Genomic DNA, 27,108 nt, shown 5'->3' with positions numbered 1-27,108 from the left:
CTGCATCCTTGCTAAATTAAATTTTTTTTTTAAATAAAACCTATAAACTGTTCAAATAAAATATTATAGTTTAATAATAATAATAATAATAATAATAATAATAATTATTATTATTATTATTATTATTTATAATATAATTTATTAGTATTATTATTTATAATTTATTTATTATTATTATTATTATTATTATTATTATTATTATTATTATTATAATTATTAGTATTATTTATATTAATAATTTATCATTGTTTTTTTTATTATTATTATTATTATTATTATTATTATTATTATTGTTATTATTATTATTATTATTATTATTATTATTATTATTATTATTTATATTATAATTTAATATTATTATTATTTAAAGTGATTGCAAGTACCAATATTTAAAATAAATGTATTTTTTGTAAGTATCTTCTTTGATGTTGATTTTTTTCTGTTTTTCTCCTAAACAGTTAAAGTGGAAGTGTAAAAAAGAGGACGAGAGTAACGCCGGCTATTCACATGAATGTCTTCAAAACCTCTTTCAGAAGGTGAGACACTTGATTAAACTTCATTATCAATCCATGATTGGGGTACACATTCACTCATTCTCACACACACACACACACACACACACACACACACACACACACACACACACACACACACACACACACACTCACACACACTCACACACACACACACACACACACACACTCACACACTACGGCCAATTAAGTTAATCAATTCCCCTACAGCGCATGTGTTTGGACTGTGGGGGAAACCGGAGCACCCAAAGGAAACCCACACCAACACGGGGAGAACATGCAAACTCAACACAGAAATGCCAACTGACCCAGCCAGGACTCAAACCAGCGACCTTCTTGCTGTGAGGCCACAGTGCTAACCACTGAGCCACCGTGCCTACAAAAAAAAACTGTATCTTTAAAACAAATGTTAACTGCTGTAGCCTTACATCACAATTGTTATTATTAATGTACAATGCACATATAAATGTTTAGAGCAAATTTTTTAGTGTTTTAAATAATTGTACATTTCCAGCGTTCCCTTCCCTCGTGTTGTTATTATGCATGTCTTCCGTGTCAAAAACAAGTGTTGTGAGAGCTTTACGAGGGCCGATTATGAGCTTTTCGGAGCTGCGTTTAATTGTTAGCGTATTTGAGTGTTGTTTTCATCTGATTATCTGAAGCACGCTGTCTGTCCAGGCTGGGTTTTAAAGACGTGAGAAGTGGCCTTGTGTGTGAATGAGCAGTTTTTTTTTTCCTGCTATTAATGAGCAGATCTGCCGTCCAGCGCCGCGGGTCTCAGGTCTGCATGACATCAGCCATTAAAAGCTTTATTTCCCCCCGTGTGCGAGCGCTATTAAGTTTTTCTTGTTTTTCGCACATGCCACCGCTGCAGACATGTTTAGAGGCGTTCGGGGACTGCTGGAAATCTGCTCTTCACATGCAAACGCAAGATTCAATTGTGCATCTACACGCAGATCTGGGAAGCTGGAGATTTTTGTTGTTTTACTTGATGATTCTACATTGAAGGTAATTATTAAAATAACAATTGAGGCATGCATGGCAAGTTTATTTAAATAGCACATTTCATACACGATGGTAATTTAAAGTTCTTTAGATAAACAAGAATAAAAGAAATGTATAAGATAAAAATAGAATTAAATAAAACTAAAAGCACACAAATAAACTAATAAAAAATTATTTATTCGGTCATTTTCTTGTCGGCTTAGTCCCTTTATTAATCCGGGGTTGCCACAGCGGAATGAACCACCAACTTATCCAGCACGTTTTTACGCAGCGGATGCCCTTCCAGCCGCAACCCATCTCTGGGAAACATCCACACACTCTCATTCACCCAATTCACCTGTACCGCATGTCTTTGGACTGTGGGGGAAACCGGAGCACCCGGAGGAAGCCCATGCGAACGCAGGGAGAACATGCAAACTCCACACAGAAACACCAACTGAGCCGAGGTTCGAACCAGCGACCTTCTTGCTGTGAGGCGACAGCACTACCTACTGGGCCACTGCTTCGCCCAAAAATAGTACATTTGTTTATTTTTAACTATATTATGTATGTTTTTAAATGTATTAATTATTGATGCGCTAAAATGAAAATTGATGGCAAAACTGAAAAACCGAAAGATTTTATTTATTTGTTATAATAATTTTTAAAAGAAAAGTGGGCGGCACGGTGGTTCAGTGTTAATCACTGTTATCTCACACCAAGAAGGTCGCTAGTTCCAGCCCCGGCTAGGTCAGTTGGTGTTTATGTGTGGAGTTTGCATGTTCTCCCCGTGTTTACGTGAGTTTCCTCCGGGTGCTTCGGTTTCTACCACAATTCCAAACACATGCGCTACAGGGGAATTGATCTACTAAATTTGCCTTAATGTATGAGTATGTGTGTGAATGTGTGTGTATGGATGTTTCCCAGTGTTAGGTTGCGGCTGGAAGGGCATCCACTGTGTTACACATCTTTTGGAATAGTTGGTAGTTTCCACCATTCTGCTGTGATGACCCCTGATAATCAGGGACTAAGCTGAATGAATGAATTTAAAAAAAGGATGAGGAAAAAATACAATAAAAAAACAAATAAACAAATGAAGAAGTAAATAAAGAATAAAAAATTACTAAAGGTTCTGGCAATTTATGTTTTTTTTTATGTATAGGGCTCTATTTTGACAATCCTTGTCAAAACGCAAGGCGCAAAAGCACGTAGATCAGCACGTACTTTCATTTGGCATCTTCCTTCTTGTGGTCAAAGGTCAAATACTGACCGATACTCCAGATTGATTCCCAGAATTCCTGATATTAATAATAATAATGGTGATGATGATGATGATGGACTGAGCTGGAGGAGTAAATGCTGCTGAACATCAGCTGATGTTTCTCAGATTCATGGCTGACGCTCAGAAATACTCCAGACCTGGGAAGAAAACATTTACGCTGAAAATAGATTGACATTTAATCCGACTCTTCAGGCTCGTCGTCCCTCTCATGATGTTCTTTCATGACGTTTATTTTTCTTCTACATTTCTGAGCAAAAGGGCGGATATTTTGACAGAGCAGCACGATTATGGGAAAATTCATGATTAAAAAGCTTAATTGTTTTGGTCAGTGTTGTAATCTTGATCTGTGTATGTATGCATGTGTTTATTTATTTATTTACTTTTGTTTATTTTATTTTTATTCATTCATTCATTTTGTTTTCAGCTTAGTCCCTTTATTAATCAGGGGCCGTCACAGCGGAATGAACCGCCAACTTATCTGGCATATGTTACATGCAGCAAGTGCCCTTCCAGCGGCAACTTTTTAATTTTATTTTATTTAAAATATGTTTGCAAAATGTTTGCTTGTTTATGTAATTATTTATTTATTTTAGTTAGTTAGTTAATTTGTTAGTAAGTTCATTCTTTTATTTTGTTATTATTTTTTATTTGATTGTTTGTTTGTTTATTTATGTATTTTTATGTTAGCTATTATTTAATTAGTTAGTTTGTTATATTGTTTTATTTAATTTTATTTATTTTTTTGTATTAATTCTTTGTTTTTGTATTTATTTATTCATGTTAGTTAGTTAGTTAGTTAGTTAGTTAGTTAGTTAGTTAGTTAGTTAGTTAGTTAATTAGTTAGAAAAGTTTTTCTTTTATTTTGTATTTTATTTTTGTTTGTTTGTTTGTTTATGTATTTATTTATTTATTTTAGTTAGTTTGTTTTTTATTTTATATTAATATTTTTTATTTGTTTGTTTGTTTATTTATGTATTTTTATGTTAGTTATTATTTAATTAGTTTGTTCTATTATTTTATTTTTAATAATTATTTATTCTATTTTATATTTTATTTTATTTGGTTGTTTGTTTGTTTATTTATATATTTATTTATATTATTTAGTTATTTAATTAGTTAGTAAGTTTGTTCTTTATATAATTTTAGATTATTTATTTTTTATTTATTTGTTTGTTTATTTATATATTTATTTTGTTAGTTATTATTTAATTAGTTTGTTCTTTTATTTTATTTTTAATAATTATTTATTTTGTTTTTTGTTTGTTTATTTAGGTATTTATTTATATTAGTCATTTAATTAGTTAGTAAGTTTGTTCTATTATTTTATTTAATATTAATTTTTATTTTATTATTTCTTTCGTTTGTTTGTTTATGCATTTATGTTAGTCAGTCAGTCAGCCAGTCAGTTAGTCAGTTAGTTAGTTAGTTAGTTATTTAATTAGTTGGTAAGTTTGTTCTTTTATTTTATTTTATGTTGAAATTACACCTATGCAATTCTGAGATCATGAAATTTGCAGAATACTAAAAATGGATGCTAAAAATGGATGAAGTAGGAAAAAAACAAAGAAAAGTCCTCAATTATTGATAATATTAATATTAATATAAATATATATATAAATATATTTATTTATATAAATAAATATATAAAATATGTACATTGAACTTATCATTGTGTATACTGTACAGTCATCACTGTAGGAATTAAACTAAGTTTTTTTCTTTTTAAAGCTACAATAGTCCTTCAGTTGATGGGAGTGATTAACTTTTTAGTTAATCATAGTTAATAATGATAAATGAAGTCGTCAGCAGGAAAATAGCGCACTGTCACTTTAAAAGCCACAGGAATGAATGTGGACTGCTGAAAAGAGGGTGGGATACAGAATACTGCAATAACCATTATTCATTCATTCATTAATGTTCTTTCATATTAGTTGGAGGCCTAAATTGAATTGACACCCTTCTATTTAGACAGTTTTCAGCGTGCTGATGGTTGACTGTCTGGTGTTTGTGTTGCAGTATGGAGACGTCTTGAACATTTTGATATCCAGCAAGAAGAAGGGCAGCGCTGTGGTGGAGTTTGCTTCTGCAAAAGCTGCTGTGAGTGTTTTTATCTGAATCAGGTGTACAAATACACAACTGCTGCATCACAATTCATTCATTCATTCATTCATTTTTCCTTCGGCTTAGTCTGTTATTTATTAGGGGTCACTACTGCGGAATGAACCAACGAATATTCCAGCATAAATTTTACACAGCGGATGCCCCTCCACCCATAATCCATTACTGGAAAACACCAATACACACTCATTCACAAAGACACACACACTAATACTTTACGGCCATTTTAGTTATTCAGTTCCCCTGTAGTGGACTGTGGAGGAAACCCACACCAACATGGGGAAACTAACTAACTAACTAACCAACCAACCAACCAACCAACCAACCAACCAACCAACCAACTAACTAATCAACAACTAACTAACTAACTAACTAACTAACTAACTAACTAACTAACTAACTAACTAACTAACTAACTAACTAACTAACTAACTAACTAACCAACTCACTAACCTACTAACTAACCAACCAATTAACTAACTAACTAACTAACCAACCAACCAACCAACCAACCAACCAACCAACCAACCAACCAACTAACTAATCAACAACTAACTAACTAACTAACTAACTAACTAACTAACTAACTAACTAACTAACTAACTAACCAACTAACTAACCTACTAACTAACCAACCAATTAACTAACTAACTAACTAATGTAGTGGCTATTTTCTCTTAGGAGGCTTTCTCAGTGGTCAACAAACAAAGTCTTACCCGGGATGTCTTTTACAAGTTTTATTCTTTATAAAGAAGATCACAGTCATACAGCAACAACAGTTTCTGCAGAGTGAGATACTAAAGTCAAGTGTGTTCACCCTTTTATCTGGTTTGTACTGCTTACAAGGTCAACTCCCAATAAGGCCTCATCTACAATTACGTCAGGTGTCTTCTGCTGTTCGTGCGATATGCTCATAACAACCACACATCCTTCTTAGGATAATGAAAAAGCTTTCACCTAAAGAAATATAGTTATCTATAAAAATGTACACATAGGTTTTATGATGAACATATGGAGAACACAGATACACACACATGTAATAATGAGTCTTAGACAAGTTTCTAACATATAAAGCTCATCTAAAAATGAATTTCCATTACACTAACTAACTAACTAACTAACTAACTAACTAATTAATTAACTAACTAATTAATTAACCAACTAACTAACTAACTAACTAACTAACTAACTAACTAACTAACTAACTAATTAACTAACTAATTAATTAACCAACTAACTAACTAACTAACTAACTAACTAACTAACTAACTAATTAATTAACCAACTAACTAACTAACTAACTAACTAACTAACTAACTAACTAACTAACTAACCAACTAACCAAGTAACCAACCAACTAACCAACTAACTAACCAACTAACTAACTAACTAACTAACTAATTAACTAACTAATTAATTAACCAACAAACTAACTAACTAACTAATTAACTAACTAATTAATTAATCAACAAACTAACTAACTAACTAACTAACTAACTAATTAACTAACTAATTAATTAACCAACTAACTAACTAACTAACTAACTAACTAACTAACTAACTAACTAATTAATTAACCAACTAACTAACTAACTAACTAACTAATTAATTAACTAACTAACTAACTAATTAATTAACCAACTAACTAACTAACTAACTAACTAACTAACTAACTAACTAACTAACTAACTAACCAACTAACCAAGTAACCAACCAACTAACCAACTAACTAACCAACTAACTAACTAACTAACTAATTAACTAACTAATTAATTAACCAACAAACTAACTAACTAACTAACTAATTAACTAACTAATTAATTAATCAACAAACTAACTAACTAACTAACTAACTAACTAACTAACTAACTAACCAAGTAACCAACCAACTAACCAACTAACCAACTAACCAACTAACTAACCAACCGTTTGTCTACTATTATCTATCAAAAATTGACATAAATTGTTTGAAATAGGGGTTTTGATGAAAAAATATATAGTAACAATATATTTAAAATCGAGTATATAATGACGTAATTGAAATTCATATTATTTACAAACATTATGTTTTTTGTAATATAAATATTGTAATTTATTATAAATGACTGTGAATTATTGCTGTCGCTCAATCTATAGATCACCAGTTGATTTCAGCTATGAATAAACTGATCTGCCAAATGCATAAAGGTCCTGTTAAATTAATATAAAACATGTAGATGTTAATTTCAGTCTGCACTACAAGCTAGTGCGCTTCAAAACAGTGACAAATGTCTCGTTTAGATAATATAAAACTGATATCAACACCCAAAGCTTGTAGTTTGCCACTTCTGCCTGAACGGATCAACAATTGTTTTCACGTCACCTCATACTTCAGTTTCTCATCAAATCTTCTGACCAATCAAATGCTCTCTAGTACCTGGCATGCCCCGCCTCCTCCGCCTCATTGGCTGTTCATTTGATGCACTTGAGCTCATCTCACGGGTAAAGCGGTGAGAAAGCCAAAGACTATTGGCTATTTTTTTAAAGGGGAGGAGCTATGTCCTGCCCTCTATTCACGTTTCAGTTGAGATTACGTCAAAAATCGAGTAAATAATGCACATTTCAAAGCACTTCATGCGACCTTTAAAAGTAAAAAGGTGTTTAATTTGTACTCTAATGGCATTTGTTTTGTTTTTAATGGTTGTTTTTTCTGTGGTCTGATTTAGGAGCTGGCTTGTAAAAACGAGAGCGGTCTGACTGGGAACCCGTTGAAAATCACGTGGTTGGAGGGTCAGCCTGTGCAGACGACACACAGCGAAAACACACACACCGGATTCGGTGCTACACAGGTACACACACACACACACAAATTACAACACTTTCAGTTAAAACACAAATTATCTTTTGGTTTAGAGTAAACAATTCCTGCTCACATGGCTCAAATATCTGAAAGAATGTTTATTTATGATTCATACATAATTATGTATTATAATATTCATTATTATACATGGATTTTTATTTTAATTAATAAATTATGATAAGAATTATTTATTTAAACTTTTTGGAATATAAGTATCATAGAAATTGTTAGATTTTTACATAAAAAAATGCCAAAATAAAAGTCACTGATTGACTGAGCATGAAGATTAAATGGAGCTTAAACACAAATAATCTTTCGGTTTACAGTGAACAATTGTTGAAGCTCACATGGCACAAATATTTAAAAAAAGAAGAAATTAATTATTATGATTAATTTTTAGACACCCTTGATTGTACAAAATATTTTGTTAAAGCTTGAGAAAATAATCACAAATAAATGTTTAAAAAATGCATCTGTCAATAAACACATTTTCAAGATTTTTAAAAGTAAATTTGAAACCTTGTGAATTTTTGTGAAACAAAATAGTCTGAATAAATAGCCGTCGAGAGTAAAAAAAATAATAATAATCTATGCCTACCTATATTAATTATAGTAGTTAATTTTATTATAATTAATTCTAAAAATAATTATTAGTTTCAACTTTTTGTAAAATAAAATGCTAAATGCTAAATTTTGACATAAAAATGTCAAAATAAAAGTCACTGATTGACTGAGAGATGCAAATTAAATGTATGTGCAAATCAGTATTATTGCATGCAAATCAGTGAAAAATCAGCGTTTCCATCCAATGAGAAAGAAAACAGAAGAAAATCATCACTTCCTGATAAACTGGAGCAAATGTCAAGCGGAGAAATGCGGTAGGAGAAGCCGATGTGGTCTTTTTTTCTTCTCTAATAAATGAGTTGCGCATTTTTTATGCAATAATGCAAAATAAAAGTAGAAATGGGTCGTAGAAAAAATAGCTATTGACAAACATACAGTAGGAAAAAATATATTATAGCTGTTCCTTCCAACCGTCCTCAGTATATCTTCTTTTTGTGTTTAACAGAAGAAATAATTTCACACCGGGTTGATACTAGTCCAGGTTGAGTAAATAATGCCAGAATGTGCATTTATTGTTGGTGAACTGACCCTTGAACTGGAAATGACCACTCTTGTAAATGTGTTCTCTATGCTTCTGTTCGTGAGCGCTTGTCTTTTTTGTGAAGTGTAACAACTGTCTAAAGTTACCCCGCCGTTCCAGATGATTCTTATGGATTTGGCGTTCAATCTAAATAACATTTGTCATGTGTCCGTCAGAGAGAAGTATGTAAACATGGAGGTTTTGCATTGGTGCTGCTGTGCAAGTCTGCTGCTGTGTGTGAGTTTGTTTGAGTTGGAGCTCAGGCACGCGAGCCACTCTCAGACCCCCAGCACCGCCTCATTACAGACTGAGACGTGTGTGTGTGTGTGTGTGTGTGTGTGTGTGTGTGTGTGTGTGTGTGTGTGTGTGTGTGTGTAGCAGTGTGTGTAGCAGTGTGTGTAATGTGTGACTGGCACGAGATGTTGGAGACGAGGCCTTCACTAGTTCTGCGCTCCTGCTTTTAGACTCGTCTGCTCACCATGATGAATCATAACATAAATCCTGCTGAAACTGCATAATATCATGCATGAAGTCATTGTTGGGGATGTCTAGACCGTATGAATCAGAACAAGATGACTAAAGCTGACATAAAACGAAAGATAAACAGAAATAATTAAAAACAAAAACTAATCAAAAGTGATTCATGAAAATGACCAAATAACCAAGGCTAAAATTAAAACTTTAAATAAACATCCTATTATGCACAAATCACTTTTAACACAGTTGTCTGTCAGCAGTGTGTGAAGATCTCCAGCCTCTAATAATTAACAATTAATTGTATTCATTATAATCAGACTTGCTATAAACACTCTGCAGAAGCACTTTGATTGACATTCTCCCTTTGGACGTGTCATCAGAGGGGGAAAGCCCCGCCCACTAGTTCCCATCTCTCCCTCATTAGCATAAACAGCAGCCCTGAGTGAGAAGCAGCCGTCCATTACGCCCCATTCACACGGGGCTTCAGCGTCAACGCTTGACTGAAGGCGTGTCTGAAGTTGGGGCTGAAGCGATCGTCATAAAGCGTCAGCCAATGAAATTCAGTCAGCAATAGGCCACTGTCTGAGCTTGTGTATTTACACACAGCGATCTGATTGGCTGACGCTTCCGTTGGCACTTGAAAAGTTGAGCTAGTCCCAACTTCTGCAGCGCGCAACGCTTCTGAAGCGGTGCCGACGGATCCACAATGCAGTTCGGCAACGCCTGACGTCACTCATTCAAAGTAAATGGGAAGCGTTGACGCTGACGCCCCGTGTGAATGGGGCATTAGCCTGCAGATTTATCCAGCAGAGCATCCATATAAACACCCAGATATGGATAATCAGGTTTCTGGATGGAGGATTAGTTTGACTGACCTAAAAGATAAGAAGTGGCTTTTTTTTCTGTGTGTTTGCTAAACAAATGGTTTCATATTAAACATGTTATGGTTTCTACAAAAATATGAAGTCGTTTTCAACCTTAATAATAAAAATCAGTAATCAGATCATCATATAAGAATGATTTCTGAAAGATGGGGTGGCACTAGCTGTGTTTCTATCCTGGTATGTGAATTTAAAGCTGCAGTAGGTGATTGTCTTCAGAAACATTTTTTGTTGGGCAGGTTGAAAGTCTCTTCACAGTCCAATAGTAATGATTACAGTAAATGATCTAAATGTGTTGATATGTATTTTTATATTCTGGGTAAGGCATAAAACAAAAAAAATTTCATCCAATTAAATAGAGTCGGACTGACGTCTCCCATAATTCCGATAAGCAGCTCAGACTGTCAGCAAATGTAGATTCGGATTTCTGCGCATCTGTTCACGCAGATTAGCGCGTACCCGTCTGCATAAGCGGCCATGCGGTCTCGAGACGGACCGGGAGAAATCAAATGCTGAACTGAAACTTTTAAAAACCTGAATCAATATTGGAGTTACTTTAGCACGCTGGAGGAAAGACGACACCACGGCTGAAGTATTACTGTTAGACAGGTCATGTTCTGTTTTAAAACTATTTTCGTCACCGACTCGGTCCCAGTCATTCCCCTCGCTGGCCAGCAGAGGTCACCATCCCAGGACTATTAACCATTACATCAGGGGTTTTCAAAGTGTGAGGCGCGCCTCCCCTGGGGGGCGCCAGAGCATGGCAGGGGAGGCGCGGGAATATAAAATATAATTATTAAGTTTAATTATTATATGTATTTTTTATTATATTTAAATGTTTAAATTAAACAAAGCAAAAAAAATAATACGTCAAATATAAGAAAACCTTTTTTACCCAGAAGGCCATAGCTGTGAATTCGCTTCTGTTTGGCAAGCCCGCCAATACAGGTATATGCCTGCTAATACAATGGGTCGTTTCTGAGACCCCCCGATTCAAAGCTGTAATGAAGTTCACGGCCCTTTGGCCGCCGGGAAGAAGGAGGCGGAGAACCGAAGCAGTTTTAAAATGATTTATTAGAGCTGCCGTCTAAACCAGAACAAACGGAAAAGGCAAAAGTAAAATATGTCTGGGCCCGGTCCTCTCTCGGCTTCCTCTGCCCTCGTTCCTCCTTTTATGATCCAGGGCTCCTTCCGTGGGATCCGAGGCAGGTGCGCACCGCAGGTGTATCCACTTACGCGGTGGCCTCACTCCGTTCCCACGGCTCTCGGCCACGCCCCCTCGCCACAAAAGCCTTTAAGTTCAGGGCTTAAACCCAAAAGACGACGATATGATGATCAGTATTTGAGTTAAGGATTTACGTGGACAGGACCAGCTGATGAACCACGACCTTTATGTGTGGTTTGTCAAAATATTTTGGCTAATGACAGCATGAGACCCGCTAAACTTCGACTGTTTTGACTGGGATGGACAGTTCTTGGATCTGTTCTATTCATATTGAACCATCATCCTAGTTTTAAAAACGTTATATTAAAATACTTGTTATTACTCTGTAAATAATTGCACTTTCATGCAAATGATGATAAAAGTGAGTAAACAGTCTGACATCTGTCTGTGTCTTTATATATACTGTATATATATGTGTGTGTGTGTGTGTGTGTGTGTGTGTGTGTGTGTGTGTGTAAGTGTGTGTGTGCGTGTGTGTGTGTGTGTGTGCGTGCGTGTGTGTGTGTGTGTGCGTGCGTGTTTGGGAGGAGGGGGGCGCCAATGGATAAGTTGTGTCAAAAGGGAGGCCCACCGTCTTAGACTTTGAAAAACCCTGCATTACGTCATCCACTTACACTGATAGCCTGCACACCTGAAGCGCATCCACTTGATCACCCACGCTCACGCCTATAAGCAGCACAAACACATTCAGTCATTGCGAAGTCTTGTTCTGCCCCGGCTAACACTACTGAGCGTTTCTCATCCTTGCCTGCTTTCCCGTTGCTTACCTTTCCTTGTTCTCCAACCTCGTCCTGCCAGCCGCCTGCCTTGTACCCCTGCCTGATTACCGACTTTGATCCAAAAGTCAAAGTCCTTGATCTCTAGCCTGAACACCGACCTTGATATTCGCCGCCTGCCTCAGACCCATGCCTAAACATTAAGGGTGTCACGATCTTCCAAATCCTCGATTCGATTACATTTTCGATTCTAAAGTCACGATTCGATTTTCGATTATGAATAATTAATTAATTAATGACCAATTAATTATTTGTAGCCTACCGTTTAAACTACCTGACCTGCGTGGTCTTTGTTTTACCCGTAAACAAATCATACAGTAAATGAATAAAGGCAAGATACACACATAATTACCACCTGTCAATCACTTTTTCTGCGGGACTCGTGAATAGGCAGTGATCTGTGTCGTTATAATGGCGTCGGGAAAAAAGACGCACAACCAACAGGAACCAGCCAACAGTATCTGAGGTGTTCGCTAAAATGACTAAGTACAAGTGAGTGAAAGATCGAAGCAGTGTACAGACTGCCTGGACCTGCTGTCTCGAGCGCATGGCTGTGTGTGTGTGTGTGTCTGTGTGGTCACGTGATGGTCATTTTCAGAGGTAGAGAGGAAGGAGGGCTGCTCAGAAATGCTACACGCCACTGTGGATGTCAAATCGTTGTTGTTCTAAAATGCCATTTAAAAACAAAGACAGTGTAAACAGGGCCTGAGTGTGAACTTTTCGCATCGGATTTGCAACAGGGGCGGGCGTAGGATCGCAATGCCGGTGTTGTCTATCGGACGAACCCTAATACGTACATAGCAGAGCTTGCAAAACTGTTTTTTTTGTCTATAACACGAACGTTGTCAACATAACTTACGTGAAATCCAAAATGCTTCCACACCGGCGACTTCATTGAAAGAGGAGAGGGTTTAAGCTCTGTCGACGGGTCTCCTGCGTCTGCAGTTTAACAAGCACTTCAACAAGCCTGTTTTTTCCCGCTTGGCAAGACAAGATGATGTGACATGGGGGCGTGGCAGCATCGACGATTCTATTTTTTGATTCGATAATCGAAATTGAGCTTAAATTTCGCTCGATTTCGATTAAAAATCGAAATCGTGACACCCCTACTAAACATCCATACTGTGGTTACCTGCCGCTAACCCTTCAACGTAACACTATTGTGTTTGATGTAAGATCGCACACGCATTACATCTACATTAATAAATACACTGCAAATGGATCCCACTTCGTTACACTTTTAGTCAGGCTAAGCTGATGTTAGATTGTGTTGTGTTATGAATGACTTATGCACAGATGTGTTGTTCAGCCACTGAAATCTCCTAATGGAAGATTGATGTGATTATTTTCAGTTTCTTAAGGTCCTTTTACAGCATCTATAATGTAGATTTATATTTAGTTTAACAACAAAACCCCAGTAAATAGCGCTGTTCCGCCTAACCTGCTTTATTGAGCTGAAGTTGCTTTTATATTCATGGCTGCTTCTCACTCATGGCTGTTATCTCTCCCTAATAAGGGGGAAATAGGCACTAGTGGGCGGGGCTCCCCCCTCTGATGACACGTACAAAAGTAGGATGTCAATCAAAGTGTTTCCTTTATTAAGTCTGATTAGATCAAATACACTTAATTCATGTTCACCATAAGAGGCTGGAGATATTCACACACTGCTGACACACAACTGCGTTTAAACCCACTTATAAAGTGATTTTTAGATAAAAGCCCCCCTTTAAGCATGTTTACAGTAGATATTTACACTGATAAACTTCTCCATAAAATAGTGTCTGTGTCAAGCATCAGTGTTTCTCAGCACAGCGTTCCCAGAAACCCCTCTGTCGTCTCCAGAACGAGAACAAACCTCGGTCTGCCAAGAGCCAAACGTGGCCCGCAGAGGAGTTTATTTTGGGGAAGAATGCAGATTTGAGTCGAGCTCCACAGATATGGCTGAAAAAGGAAAACTCCCTGAAATAGTCCATCCATCTGGTTCATGTTGTGTCTGGCAGAAACACTGATGCGTTTGACAGCAAAGAAAAACAGACCATTCTCACACACACACACACACACACACACACACACACACACACACACACACACACACACACACTGAGTGTGCACTTTATTCTACATATTGTACACAGAGCGACACACACAAATACAGAGACACATATATGTGCACACAAACACACACTCTTAATCACACACAGTCTCTCTCTCGCACACATACGCACAAGCTCTTCCTCTTTTAAACACACACATATAAGCACACACATTTCCTCTTAAACACACAGACATTCTTAAACACACACATACTTGCACACATATATACACACACGCACACTCTGTTACTTATAAACACACACACATGCTCTGTCTTACAAACACACATACACACATACATATGCACACACTAAAACACTTACTATTACACACATTCACATACGCACAAACTCTTCCTTATAAACACACACACACACACTTCCTTTAACTTTAATTAAAAAAACAGGAGTTGCTGCTGTTGTTATTGATTTATAATAATATCAACTATTACAGTAATAATAATAATAATCAATTATAATAATAATAATAATTATAATATTATTAAACACTTTATCAGACCCCCTAGTTTTTCATGAGGTTTTTTTGTCATGTTTTGCAATAAAAATGACTGATTTTGTGGTGGTTATTCCCTGAAATGTGCGAACAATTTTGCAATTAAAAAATATATTAATAGTTATAGATTAGAAATTATATATATATATTTATATATATATATATATAAAGTCTGTTGAATTTAGAGGGTTTTGTATCTGAACTCTTCATACATATATATATATATTAGTGCTGTCAATCGATAAAAAAAATGAACTAATTAATCACACTTTTTTTTATTAAATTATTTTGGCTGTTCAAATGTAAAATTAATGTAAACACAAGACAAAACTATTTAAATTCAAAATATAATTGTTTATTAGAATTTTTGTTTAACTTGTAACACAGATTTCTTCATGTAAACAACATACCCACAATAAACCATCAAGATCCTGGCTTAACAGCCATATTTATTACAGAAATAAAAACACAGGCATGTTAATGACATTTAAATTTCAAAACAATTAATGCCAATAAAGAAAACATTGATTTCCATGTTGGATTCTAAGTGGACTGCAAAAATGTCAAAATACAGGAATTGCAGATATGGAACATTATAATAATAATAATAAAGTATTCAATACAAACAATTGCACTCATTGTAAAGTTGAGAACATTAATTATAAAGTAGAAACTTTACATTAATCCAGTTGCTAAGACAATCCAGTCCAGACATCCCAAGTCTCCCGGAAGTTGCGAGAGTATCATGCAAATGCACAGAGACTCCCGGATGCCCGCAAATGAATGATAATCTCCTGGAAATCGCGCATTTCTCGCCCGGTCCTTAAAATCTCGCCCGCTCTTCAGGTTCGTCGCGCACAACTCACCCCCACTGCTCTTCAGGTACGTCTCATTCGCAGAAACCCCTACTCAAATATGTCGCACACACACACACACACACACACACACACACACACACACACACACACACACACACACACACACACACACACACACACACACACACGACTCCCTTCAGATTCAACATGCATGATCGCTCTGGATAGCCTGGTCATGCCACATTAATTGTTTTATACTGAAACTTGCCTTTAAAAAGGGCTTCCTTGGTCTTATCTTTATTTCTTCGCATGTTGAACACGTCCAACACAACAGGAGGTTAAAAAAAACCTGCAACTGCGTTAATTGCTTAAATGTTTTTACTCGTTAAATATTTCAAATTAATCGCATGTGTTTACGCACTAATTTTGACAGCACTAATATATATATATATATATATATATATATATATATGTTGAGAGAGAGAGAGAGAGAGAGTTATTAGACCGCTTGTTTATTTTTTCCCTAATTTCTGTTTAACAGAGAGCAGATTTCTTCAGCACATTTCTAATCATAATAGTTTTAATAACTCATCTCTAATAACTGATTTATTTCCTCTTTGTCATGATGACAGTAAATAATATTTTACTAGATATTCTTCAAGACACTTCTATACAGCTTAAAGTGACATTTAAAGGCTTAACTAGGTTAATTAGGTTAACTAGGCAGGTTAGGGCAATTAGGCAAGTTATTGTACAGTGGTGTGTTCTGTAGATTATCAAGAAGAAAGAAGTGTTTAAAAGTTTTAAAACTGCTTTTATTCTAGCCGAAATAAAACAAATAAGACTTTCTCCAGAAGAAAAAATACGATCAGACATACTGTGAACATTTCCTGAATCTGTTAAACATCATTTGGGCATTAATAAAAAAAGAAGAAAAAAAATTAAAAGGGGGCTAATAATTCTGACTTCAACTGTATATATATATATATATATGGCCACCAACGCGCTGTCTCTGAGAAATTATAATTATTATGATGCTGTCTCTGTCGCCATTCTGTGGTGGATCGTCAACCCTCTTTGCTCCACTCAATGACAGGCTGATGGCCGTCAACACGCTGTCTCAGCAATTATAAATATTTAAAATAGGCACTTTCCTTATAAATAAACTGCATAGTTGCAATCTAAACAACAACATTCTTCCCTGAAAAAGCCTCAAAAGTACATGATGTTGTCCAACAGCAGCAATATTTGTCAAACTGTAGTGAGTTTATTGATCTACTGTCACTCTATGTTGGTGGAGTAGTACACAAGAGTACACAACAGCCAGTCAGATTCGAGAACCAGACATACATACAAACACACAGTATTGGAGTTCAAGTCTGGATATTATTTTATTGTATTTTTGTATTTATTTAATAATAATTTATTTTTGAGCTCATTGAGTCGGCACATGTGGCCAAAACTTAAAGTGTGTGAAAAGCCTGAACTCAGTCAAAGTAAATCATGCAAGTTACATTTGTGCTGAACAAGTTGATCTCTGTTCTGGTACCAGTGGTACGAGCGCTCGTTTTTAAAAAATAAGCACACAATCCAAAAAGCTCTTATTAGTCATTTATTTCACGGTCCAGGAAATTTCACAACGTTCATATATCACGCAAAGCCTGAGAGTTTATCACAGCTCAGAGCCACAATCCCCCACAACTATAGACGGGAAACTAAACCCAATCCAAATAATGTCCATTTATTATCAGAGCCGTGCGGAGGGAACAATTAAATCCAACACGCGGGCCAATAACAATACCTGAAGAACTCAGCAGGAGAAAACTGTAGACTGCACTGCTGACCTGCGCATTATAGCACATATACAGTACAGTTGAAGTCAAAACTATTCACCCTCCTGTGAATTTTCTTTTCTTTTTCTAATATTCCCCAAATGATGTTGAACAGATTCAGGAATTGTTCACAGTATTTTCTATAATATTTGTTCTTCTGCAGAAAGTCTTATTTGTTTTATTTCGGCTAGAATAAAAGCAGTTTTTAATTGTTTTAAAGGCATTTTAAGGTCAGTATTATTCACCCCTTAAGCAATAATAGTTTTGGATTGTCTCCAGAACAAACCACTGTTATACAATGACTTGCCTAATTACCCTAACTTTACCCTAATTAACATAGTGAAGCCTTTACATGTCACTTTAAGCTGAATACTAGTGTCTTGAAGAATATTTAGTCTAATATTATGTGCTGTCATCAACCCAGGCTCATTCTGAAAACGTAGTGCCGTGAACGTTTATGGAGTTTTATAGGCTGCGTCCGAAACCGCATACTTCCATACTATATAGTACACTAAAATCAGTATGCGAGCCGAGTAGTATGTCCGAATTCATAGAATTCCAAAATCAGTATGCAAGAAGTACCCGGATGACTGACTACTTCCGGCAAGATTCTAGAGTGCTCATCCCATGCATGCTGCGCTATCCCATGATGCCCCGCGAGAGAATTCATGAATGGGAGTAAAGCGACGCAATTGACGCAGGCAGGTCACGTGACCATGACAAAATGGCGGATGTAGTATGTCCGAATTCCATTCATACTTTTCACTTCCATACTGTATAGAGCGCACTTTTCTAACGCCCGAGTAGTACGTTTAAATTTAAATGCAGTACCTACTGAGTTGTAGGCGGTTTCGGACGCAGCCACAGATTGACCCGCCCGCTTCCTTCCCTAAACCCAACCAGTTTTACCGATTGCTCTCGCCCGCTTACTTCCCTAAACCCGATTTACAAAAGCCGTCTAGAAAAAAGAAAAGCCCTCGTCTGATTATTACCATGTTTTCATATTTTACCACATTCTCACCGTGTTATTCACTTGTTTACTTTATTTTTTGGATTCTGTTTTGTCTTGTATTGTTCACCCCTTAAGCAATAATAGTGTTGGATTGTCTCCAGAACAAACCACTGTTATACAATGACTTGCCTAATTACCCTAACTTTACCCTAATTACCCTAGTGAAGCCTTTAAATGTCACTTTAAGCTGAATACTAGTGTCTTGAAGAATATCTAGTCTAATATTATGTGCTGTCATCAACCCAGGCTCATTCTGAAAACGTAGTGCCGTGAACGTTTATGGAGGCCGCAAAATACGTCCAGGGAGGTACGTATTTTTGCAGTTTTTGTTTTCGTAAATCCGTGAGAGGCCGCTGTGTGCACTTTTTCGCATCTCAAATGTCGCCATCTCAAAAGTGCTGTTCGCACCCCCCTGTTCTCGCGTGAACCCACCAGAGGCTGCTGTCGACTGGCTGAATGACTAAATGATTGACTGGGCGACCGGCCAATCGACTGACCCACCCTCCTCCTTCACTAAACCCAACCAATTTTACCAATTGACCCGCCCGCTTACTTCCCTAAACCCAACCAGTTTTACAGATTGACCCACCCTCCTCCTTCCCTAAACCCAACCAGTTTTACCAATTGACCCGCCCACTTACTTCCCTAAACCCAACCAGTTTCATAGGCTGCGTCCGAAACCGCATACTTCCATACTATATAGTACACTAAAATCAGTATGTGAGCAGAGTAGTATGTCTGAATTCATAGAATTCCAAAATCAGTATGCGAGATGTACCGGGATGACTGACTACTTCCGGCGAGATTCTAGAGTGCTCATCCCATGCATGCTGCGCTATCCCATGATGCCCCGCGAGAGAATTTATGAATGGGAGTAAAGCGACGCAATTAATGCAGGTAGGTCACGTGACCATGACAAAATGGCGGATGAAGTATGTCCGAATTCCATTCATACTTTTCACTTCCATACTGTTTAGAGCGCACTTTTCTAACGCCCGAGTAGTACGTTTAAATTCAAATACAGTACCTACTGAGTTGTAGGCGGTTTCGGACGCAGCCACAGATTGACCCGCCCGCTTCCTTCCCTAAACCCAACCAGTTTTACCGATTGCTCTCGCCCGCTTACTTCCCTAAACCCGATTTACAAAAGCCGTCTAGAAAAAAGAAAAGCCCTCGTCTGATTATTACCATGTTTTCAGATTTTACCACATTCTCACAGTGTTATTCACTTGTTTACTTTATTTTTTGGATTCTGTTTTTGTCTTGTATTATTCACCCCTTAAGCAATAATAGTGTTGGATTGTCTCCAGAACAAACCACTGTTATACAATGACTTGCCTAATTACCCTAACTTTACCCTAATTACCCTAGTTAAGCCTTTAAATGTCACTTTAAGCTGAATACTAGTGTCTTGAAGAATATTTAGTCTAATATTATGTGCTGTCATCAACCCAGGCTCATTCTGAAAACGTAGTGCCGTGAACGTTTATGGAGGCCGCAAAATACGTCCAGGGAGGTACGTATTTTTGCAGTTTTTGTTTTCGTAAATCCGTGAGAGGCCGCTGTGTGCACTTTTTCACATCTCAAATGTCGCCATCTTAAAAGTGCTGTTCGCACCCCCGCTGTTCTCGCGTGAACCCACCAGAGGCTGCTGTCGACTGGCTGAATGACTAAATGATTGACTGGGCGACCGGCCAATCGACTGACCCACCCTCCTCCTTCCCTAAACCCAACCAATTTTACTGATTGACCCGCCCGCTTACTTCCCTAAACCCAACCAATTTTATAGGCTGCTTCTGAAACCGCATACTTCCATACTATATAGTACGCTAAAATCAGTATGCGAGCCGAGTAGTATGTCCGAATTCATAGAATTCCAAAATCAGTATGCGAGAAGTACCGGGATGACTTACTACTTCCGGCGAGATTCTAGAGTGCGCATCCCATGCATGCTGCGCTATCCCATGATGCCCCGCGAGAGAATTCATGAATGGGAGTAAAGCGACGCAATTGACGCAGGTAAGTCACGTGACCATGACAAAATGGCGGATGTAGTATGTCCGAATTCCATTCATACTTTTCACTTCCATACTGTATAGAGCGCACTTTTCTAACGCCCGAGTAGTACGTTTAAATTCAAATGCAGTACCTACTGAGTTGTAGGCGGTTTCGAACGCAGCCACAGATTGACCCGCCCGCTTACTTCCCTAAACCCAACCAGTTTTACCGATTGCTCTCGCCCGCTTACTTCCCTAAACCCGATTTACAAAAGCTGTCCAGAAAAAGAAAAGCCCTCGTCTGATTATTACCACGTTTTCAGATTTTACCACATTCTCACCGTGTTATTCACTTGTTCACTTTATTTTTTGGATTCTGTTTTTGTCTTATCTGATGTCTTGAACCGCTCTTCCCCGGACTCAAACCCGGTCATCGTCGTCATGGTCAACTCCTCTCTGAGTCTCAAATCCGCTGATGTACACGACGAGCTAACTGGGCAAACTGGTTGCAGCGGGAAAGCCCTCCACACGGAGGTAAGCGGTCAGCCGGTAAACGCGAAAATGTACAGCTTCACACCCCCCCATAGCATTCGCTTAAAAAATTAAACGCAGCCATACGTACCTCCGGCCACTTAATTTGCGGTCTCCAGAAACGTCCACGGGACTAAGTTTTTTAGAATGAGCATGTGTTGGCTGTCATCATGTCAAACAGAAAATAAATCAGTTGTTAGAGATGAGTTATTAAAACAATTATGATTAGAAATGTGTTGGAAAAATCTGCTCTCCGTTAAACAGAAATTTGGGGAAATTGGGTTGTACTTTAACAGTATTGAGCAATAGAAATTCAGCAATCAAATGTAAAATAACACTGAATACTCTTTATTCTATTGCATTAAATAATTAAACAACTAATCTTCATTAACGTGACAAGCTTTAAGTTCTTTAGCCTACAAAACCCCATCCAAATAAAAGTCTTTCATATTATTACATTAAAGTTAAAATTTGCAACGACTTTACAAATTATGCAATGTCACTATTGCAGATTTGCACATTGCATATCGATGCTGAAATTATATATTGTAAAGGCCTAATTATTAGCCCCTTTCACACATACAGACCTTTCTGGAACATTACTGGCAATCTTCCGAAAAGGTGTGTATGTGTGAACAGGCCCTTTTTGAAAACACCGGTAAATTAGTTCTGGCTGTTTTCCAGAAGGAGAAGTTGTAACTTTACCGGTAATTTGCCAGAATGCTGCGCTGTGTGAACGCAGAAGAAAGATTGCCGGTAAGAGCGTGTGCATGTCTAGAAAACGCTGACGTGAGACGTCTACTCTAGCCAATCAGAACAGTCAGACCCATTCACGTCTGCATGGTTTTTGAAAAGCCTTTGAATATTGTTTCAGACATATTTAGCTGCTGGATGTTAGTCAGATCACGTTTATTGAGCTTATTCTAAAATGTAGAAGTGCGGCTGTTTTCGCGATTGTCTTAGAACTTCCGATTCAGTCGCCTATGGGAATATTGACTAGGAGTAATAAACGGCAGAAAACGGTCAAGATGCTTGCTCTACAAACAAATGTTTGCATGACTATACAGACCAAGTAGCATAATATAATAGGGAAATATCAATTTGCAACATCAAACAGCGAAACGAGCAGCTTTTAATGTCTAAAAATGAATGGAAGTGAATGAGACCGGAAGTCTCGAGCCAAAAAGATTCAAATGGCTGCGCCCTCTCGTCGGCGAAGAATAAGGGGAATATGTTCCTTCTTAATGCTAACTGTGTAAAAAATTATGCTTATGATAAGCTGTTGTTTGTTTACTTTCAAGCTCCGCTTCCTTCAGTTGCTTGACGTGTCGCATGTGTCCGTGAAGGAGCCGGTGAGCATCAGCACACACACATATCATGTACATCTCGACATGCGAAAGTGTTTCTCCATATATTTTCATTACAATACTGATCCATCCACAGAGTTTGTAATGCAGTCAAATGTTCACAAACACAAGCGCAGCCTGTTAGAGCTCATTTCTGGATAATGATGTCAGAATTTACAGCTATTTTGGAAAGGATGTGTGAACGATCTTTTCTGGGAAACAGTAACGTCCGTGTCTGTGTGAACAGCGTTTTTTTTTGTTTAATTTACAGGTAAAGTCGTTCCGGAAATTTTCCAGATATTTACTGTTATCACTGTGTAAAAACCGGCTATTGTCTTAATCAGGTTGGTTGTTACTTGATGTAATAAATCACAGTGTTTTAACAGTGCAGACAGAAGAAAAGGTGTTGATTTATTCAGTAAGGTGCAGTGTAGTAAGAAAATCACAGTTTAAAGTGCACAACTAAAAGCTGATTAATGTTTAACCAGACTCTAGCAATCATTAACTAGCACTGCTGCAGATATTTAACCCCATTACACAAGCTTAAATAACTGCACTAGCAGATTTCCTTCAGGAGATGTGTGGTTTTGGACTGAAAGCGCAGTAAGTTTCCTAATCCTGCATTTCCAGGAAGAAATATTTCATTGAGCAATATGAAGCAAATGTTCAGTTGTGTTATTATTGTCCAGACTTCAGATTTTTATCAAAAACAAAACCGCTGCTTCCTGCTGTGCTTAAAAGCATGCCTAAAATGAATATTGTATGCACACATATGCAGAAAAATATAGACAACAATCATTTAAAATATGATTATTTATTTATGCTTCGGCTTAGTCCCTTTGTTTATCAGGGGTCTACACAGTGGAATGAACCATCAACTATTCCAGCATATGCTTTACATAGCGAATGCCCTTCCAGCTGCAACCCAGTACTGGGAAACACCCATACTCACTTATTCACATACACTACAGCCAATTTAGTTAATCAATTCCCCTATAGTGCATGTGTTTGGACTGTGGAGGAAACCGGAGCACTCGGAGGAAACACACACCAACACGGGGAAAACATGCAAACTCCACACAGAAACACCAACTGACCCAGCCGGGACTTGAACCAGCAACCTTCTGGCTGTGAGGCCACAGTGCTTACCACAGAGCCACCATGCTGCCCCAAAATATTATTAAATAGTTAGAATTATTAAAAAAGAAAACAACTTTAAAAATAAACCGCATTCGTAAATATTTAATTGTTGAATTAATAATATATCAACGAGCTTACATCCCATTCACACGGGGCGTCAGCTTCAACGCTTCCTATTCACTTTGAATGGGTGACATCAGGCGTAGCCGAACTGCATTGAGGATCCATCGGCACCACTTCAGAGGCGTTGCTCGCTGCAGAAGTTGGGACTTTCTCAACTTTCAAGCGCCGACGAAAGCGTCAGCCAATCAGTTCGCTGTATGCAAGTAGCCTCAGACAGTAGCCGTTTACGGATTAATGTCATTGGCTGACGCTGCTATGACGATCGCGTCAGCCCCAACTTCAGACAAGCCTTCTGTCAAGCATTTGACGCTGAAGCCACGTGTGAATGGGGTGTTAGAATGACCAAGAGGCGCCACTCAATAGAAAGTTCCATTGCAACCACAGCGCCCAGCAACAACCCCGTGACTCCACTATTTTGGAGTGAAAGCGATCGGCCGTCTATTGGATCTCACTGCTGTTGCGATGCCAAACAGCGGCTTTGTTTTTCATTTATTTATTTAAAAAGTGCTTTAAAGTAGAGGTCTGCATTCCAGCCGCAGGACCCGACCAGATTTCTGCGGCGCGGGAATAAATTTCCGATTTAAGTGTGGGAGCGGTCGGTAACGGGTTTCATTTGGGACGGGAGCGGGCCGTCTAGCAATATCGCTCCCGACTACTGAGCGAGCACGCGTATGTATGTGTGTAAATAAAATAGCGTATGCTGTGTTTAGCTTGTTTGTTGCTGTGTGTGTATGTGTGTGTGTGCGCATGCGCAAATGAGAGGTGTGTGTTTGCGCGCACAAATGAGAGAGAGAGAGAGAGCTTTGCCTGTGTGTGCGCGCTTGGTGCTTATGTGTGTGTGTGTGTGTGTGTGTGTGTGTGTGTGTGTGTATGTGTGTGTTTGTTTGTTTGTTTGTTAGTGCGCGCGCGAACGAGAGAGAGAGCTTTGGCTGTGTGTGTGTGCTTGGTGCTATGTGTGTGTGTGTTTATACAGACAGCTTGTTATAGGCTGTCTGGACTCTGTATAGCTGGGTGGTTTTCGGTTTTGTTCTCCCCCTGCTCTTTAGCGGGATCGGCGCAGCGGGTAGAAAGCGGGGCGGGTCGGGCAGCGGGACAACAAATGCTTAATATAAGCGGGAGCGGTCGGGTTCGGGCTAAAACCTGGCGGGTGCGGGCGGGAGCGGGATTCAAAATTTAGTCCCGCGCAGATCTCTACCTTAAAGCTGAGATACAAACTGGAAGACGACAAAACAACACTTACTATCACCATCATCTGCACTTCTAATAGTTTATTTTACACACTTTTACAATATGCTGTATACTATTGGAGTATTAATTCCGAAATAGCCGTCGTATGACACTAGCGGCATCTAGTGGCTGTTTCCCAAACAACAACATAGTGCCGCCTCTTGGTCATTCTAAGCTTTTTAAATATACAACCTTATTTAGCAGCGATGCACCTAATTAATTCATTTTCTTTTTGGCTTAGTCCCTTTTTTAGTCAGGGGTCGCCACAGCGGAGTGAACCGCCAACTTATCCAGCAAGTTTTTACGCAGCGTATGCCTTTCCAGCTGCAACCCGTTAAGACATAATAATGTGATAAAATGTCCTTTGAAATTTCTGTTCCTCTGTTAATCCTGAAAAAATAAATATATCACATTTTACACAAAAATATTAAACTCTTTTCAATAATAGTAATAATAATAACAATCGGACATGATAATCAGAAATGCTTCTGGATCACCACATTTAGTTTTGCATTACAGGAAGAAACATGCAGGGAGAAAATAAGTACTGAACACGTCAGCATTTTTCTCAGATAACATATTTCTAAAGGCGCTGTTGACTTAAATTAAATTAAGTAAAAAAAAAAACAACTAAAGAAATCCATATATGCAGAGAAAACAAATCGAATTAGTTTACAAAAGAAGTTCTGTGTAATAAAATAATATGACACATGTAAAAAGTTTTGAACACATGAAGAAAGGGAGGTGTAGATAGGCAGTGAAAGCCCAGACAGCATCTGAAATCTCTCAGTAGTTCTTCAGCAAGCCTCTGCCCTTCCTCAGTGTAACGCCCCATTAACACGAGGCGTCATCTTCAATGCTTCCCATTCACTTTGAAAGGGTGATGTCAGGCGTTGGCGAACTGCATTGTGGATCCGTCGGCGATGCTTCAGAGGCGTTGCTCGCTGCAGAAGTTGGGACTAGCTCAGCTTTTCAAGCGCCGACGGAAGCGTCAGCCAATCAGATCATTGTATGCAAATACACCAGCAAGACAGTGGCCTATTGCTGACTGAATTTCATTGGATGAAGCTGCTATGATGATCGCTTCAGCCCCAACTTCAGACAAGCCTTCAGTCAAACACTGATGCTGAAGCCCCGTGTGAATAGGGCGTGAATGAACATCAGCTGCATCAGTCCAGCATCTTCATTAGCAGGAGGATGAAGACCAAACCAGGGTGGACATTTCAGCAAGACAATGATCCAAAACACAGCCAAGGAGACTCTCAGAGGCTTTCAGAGAAAGAAAATCACGCTGTGGAACGGCCCAGCCAATCACCTGATGCGAATCCAATAGAGAATACAGAATTAAGCTCAGATTTGATAGACGAGAGCCACAGAAGCGTCAAGATTTTGACACTCTGTTGAAGTCTGAGAAACTCACACCTGAGCATGTGACTTCATTCTCCTTATGAGAGGCGTCTTTAAGCTGCTGTTATTAAAGAACCCTTTTACATAAAGTATTGAATACGTTTCAGTAGTTCAGCTCTTTCTCCTTCTGTCATTTTATTGTGATTACACACACCTCATGTTTCACATATTTTTGTTTTGTTTTATTTTTATGTTTGTATTGTTTGAGTTTTCATGTCAACAGCTCTCTTAGAAATATTATTCCCAAGAAATAACATGACGACGTGTTCAATCTTATTATCAGTTCAGTAGTTCAATGAATTGCTATGGAAATATATGCAATATGCAATATTGCAATAAAATATGCAATAAAAAAAAATCTTGAATGTAATTATTGGATGTTTTGACATGTAAATGTTGTAGGTATAATATTATAACATTCATTTTATTCTTGACCTCAATTACAGTGATGCAAACAGAAGATTTGTCATTAAAACGGCTTAAAAAAAATGTATGAAGCTGTTCAATCAATCGATCATTTTCTTGTCGGCTTAGTCCCTTAATTAATCCAGGGTCAACACAGCGGAATGAACCGCCAACTCATCCAGCAAGTTTTTACGCAGCGGATGCCCTTCCAGCCGCAACCCATCTCTGGGAAACATCCACAGACACATTCACACACACTCATACACTACAGACAATTTAGCCTACCCAATTCAACTGTACCGCATGTCTTTGGACTGTGGGGGAAACCGGAGCACCCGGAGGAAACCCACGCGAAGGCAGGGGGAACATGCTGAAGCTGTTTTAAAATGTAATCATAATGACAA

The 27,108-nt window shown here is 37.9% G+C and overlaps 2 protein-coding genes across 2 annotated transcripts in view; both read left to right on the top strand.

Annotated features, from left to right (window-relative positions):
* The window catches only part of arhgap11a (Rho GTPase activating protein 11A), a 1,047,489-nt gene that overhangs the window by 60,690 nt on the left and 959,691 nt on the right, over positions 1-27,108 (top strand). The gene's annotated exons all lie outside the window — the stretch shown is intronic.
* The window catches only part of dnajc17 (DnaJ (Hsp40) homolog, subfamily C, member 17), a 109,673-nt gene that overhangs the window by 55,671 nt on the left and 26,894 nt on the right, over positions 1-27,108 (top strand). Inside the window, 3 exon segments of the mRNA NM_200246.3 lie at positions 459-536; positions 4,816-4,896; positions 7,623-7,745. Coding sequence (NP_956540.3) covers positions 459-536; positions 4,816-4,896; positions 7,623-7,745 — 282 coding nt within the window.

Source organism: Danio rerio, chromosome 17 (assembly GCF_052040795.2).
Source record: "Danio rerio strain M-AB ecotype USA chromosome 17, GRCz13ab, whole genome shotgun sequence".
In the NCBI taxonomy this organism is placed as follows: Eukaryota; Metazoa; Chordata; class Actinopteri; order Cypriniformes; family Danionidae; genus Danio; species Danio rerio.
Note: the sequence above shows the minus strand (reverse complement) of the source record. Positions and strands in the feature narration are given on the sequence as shown.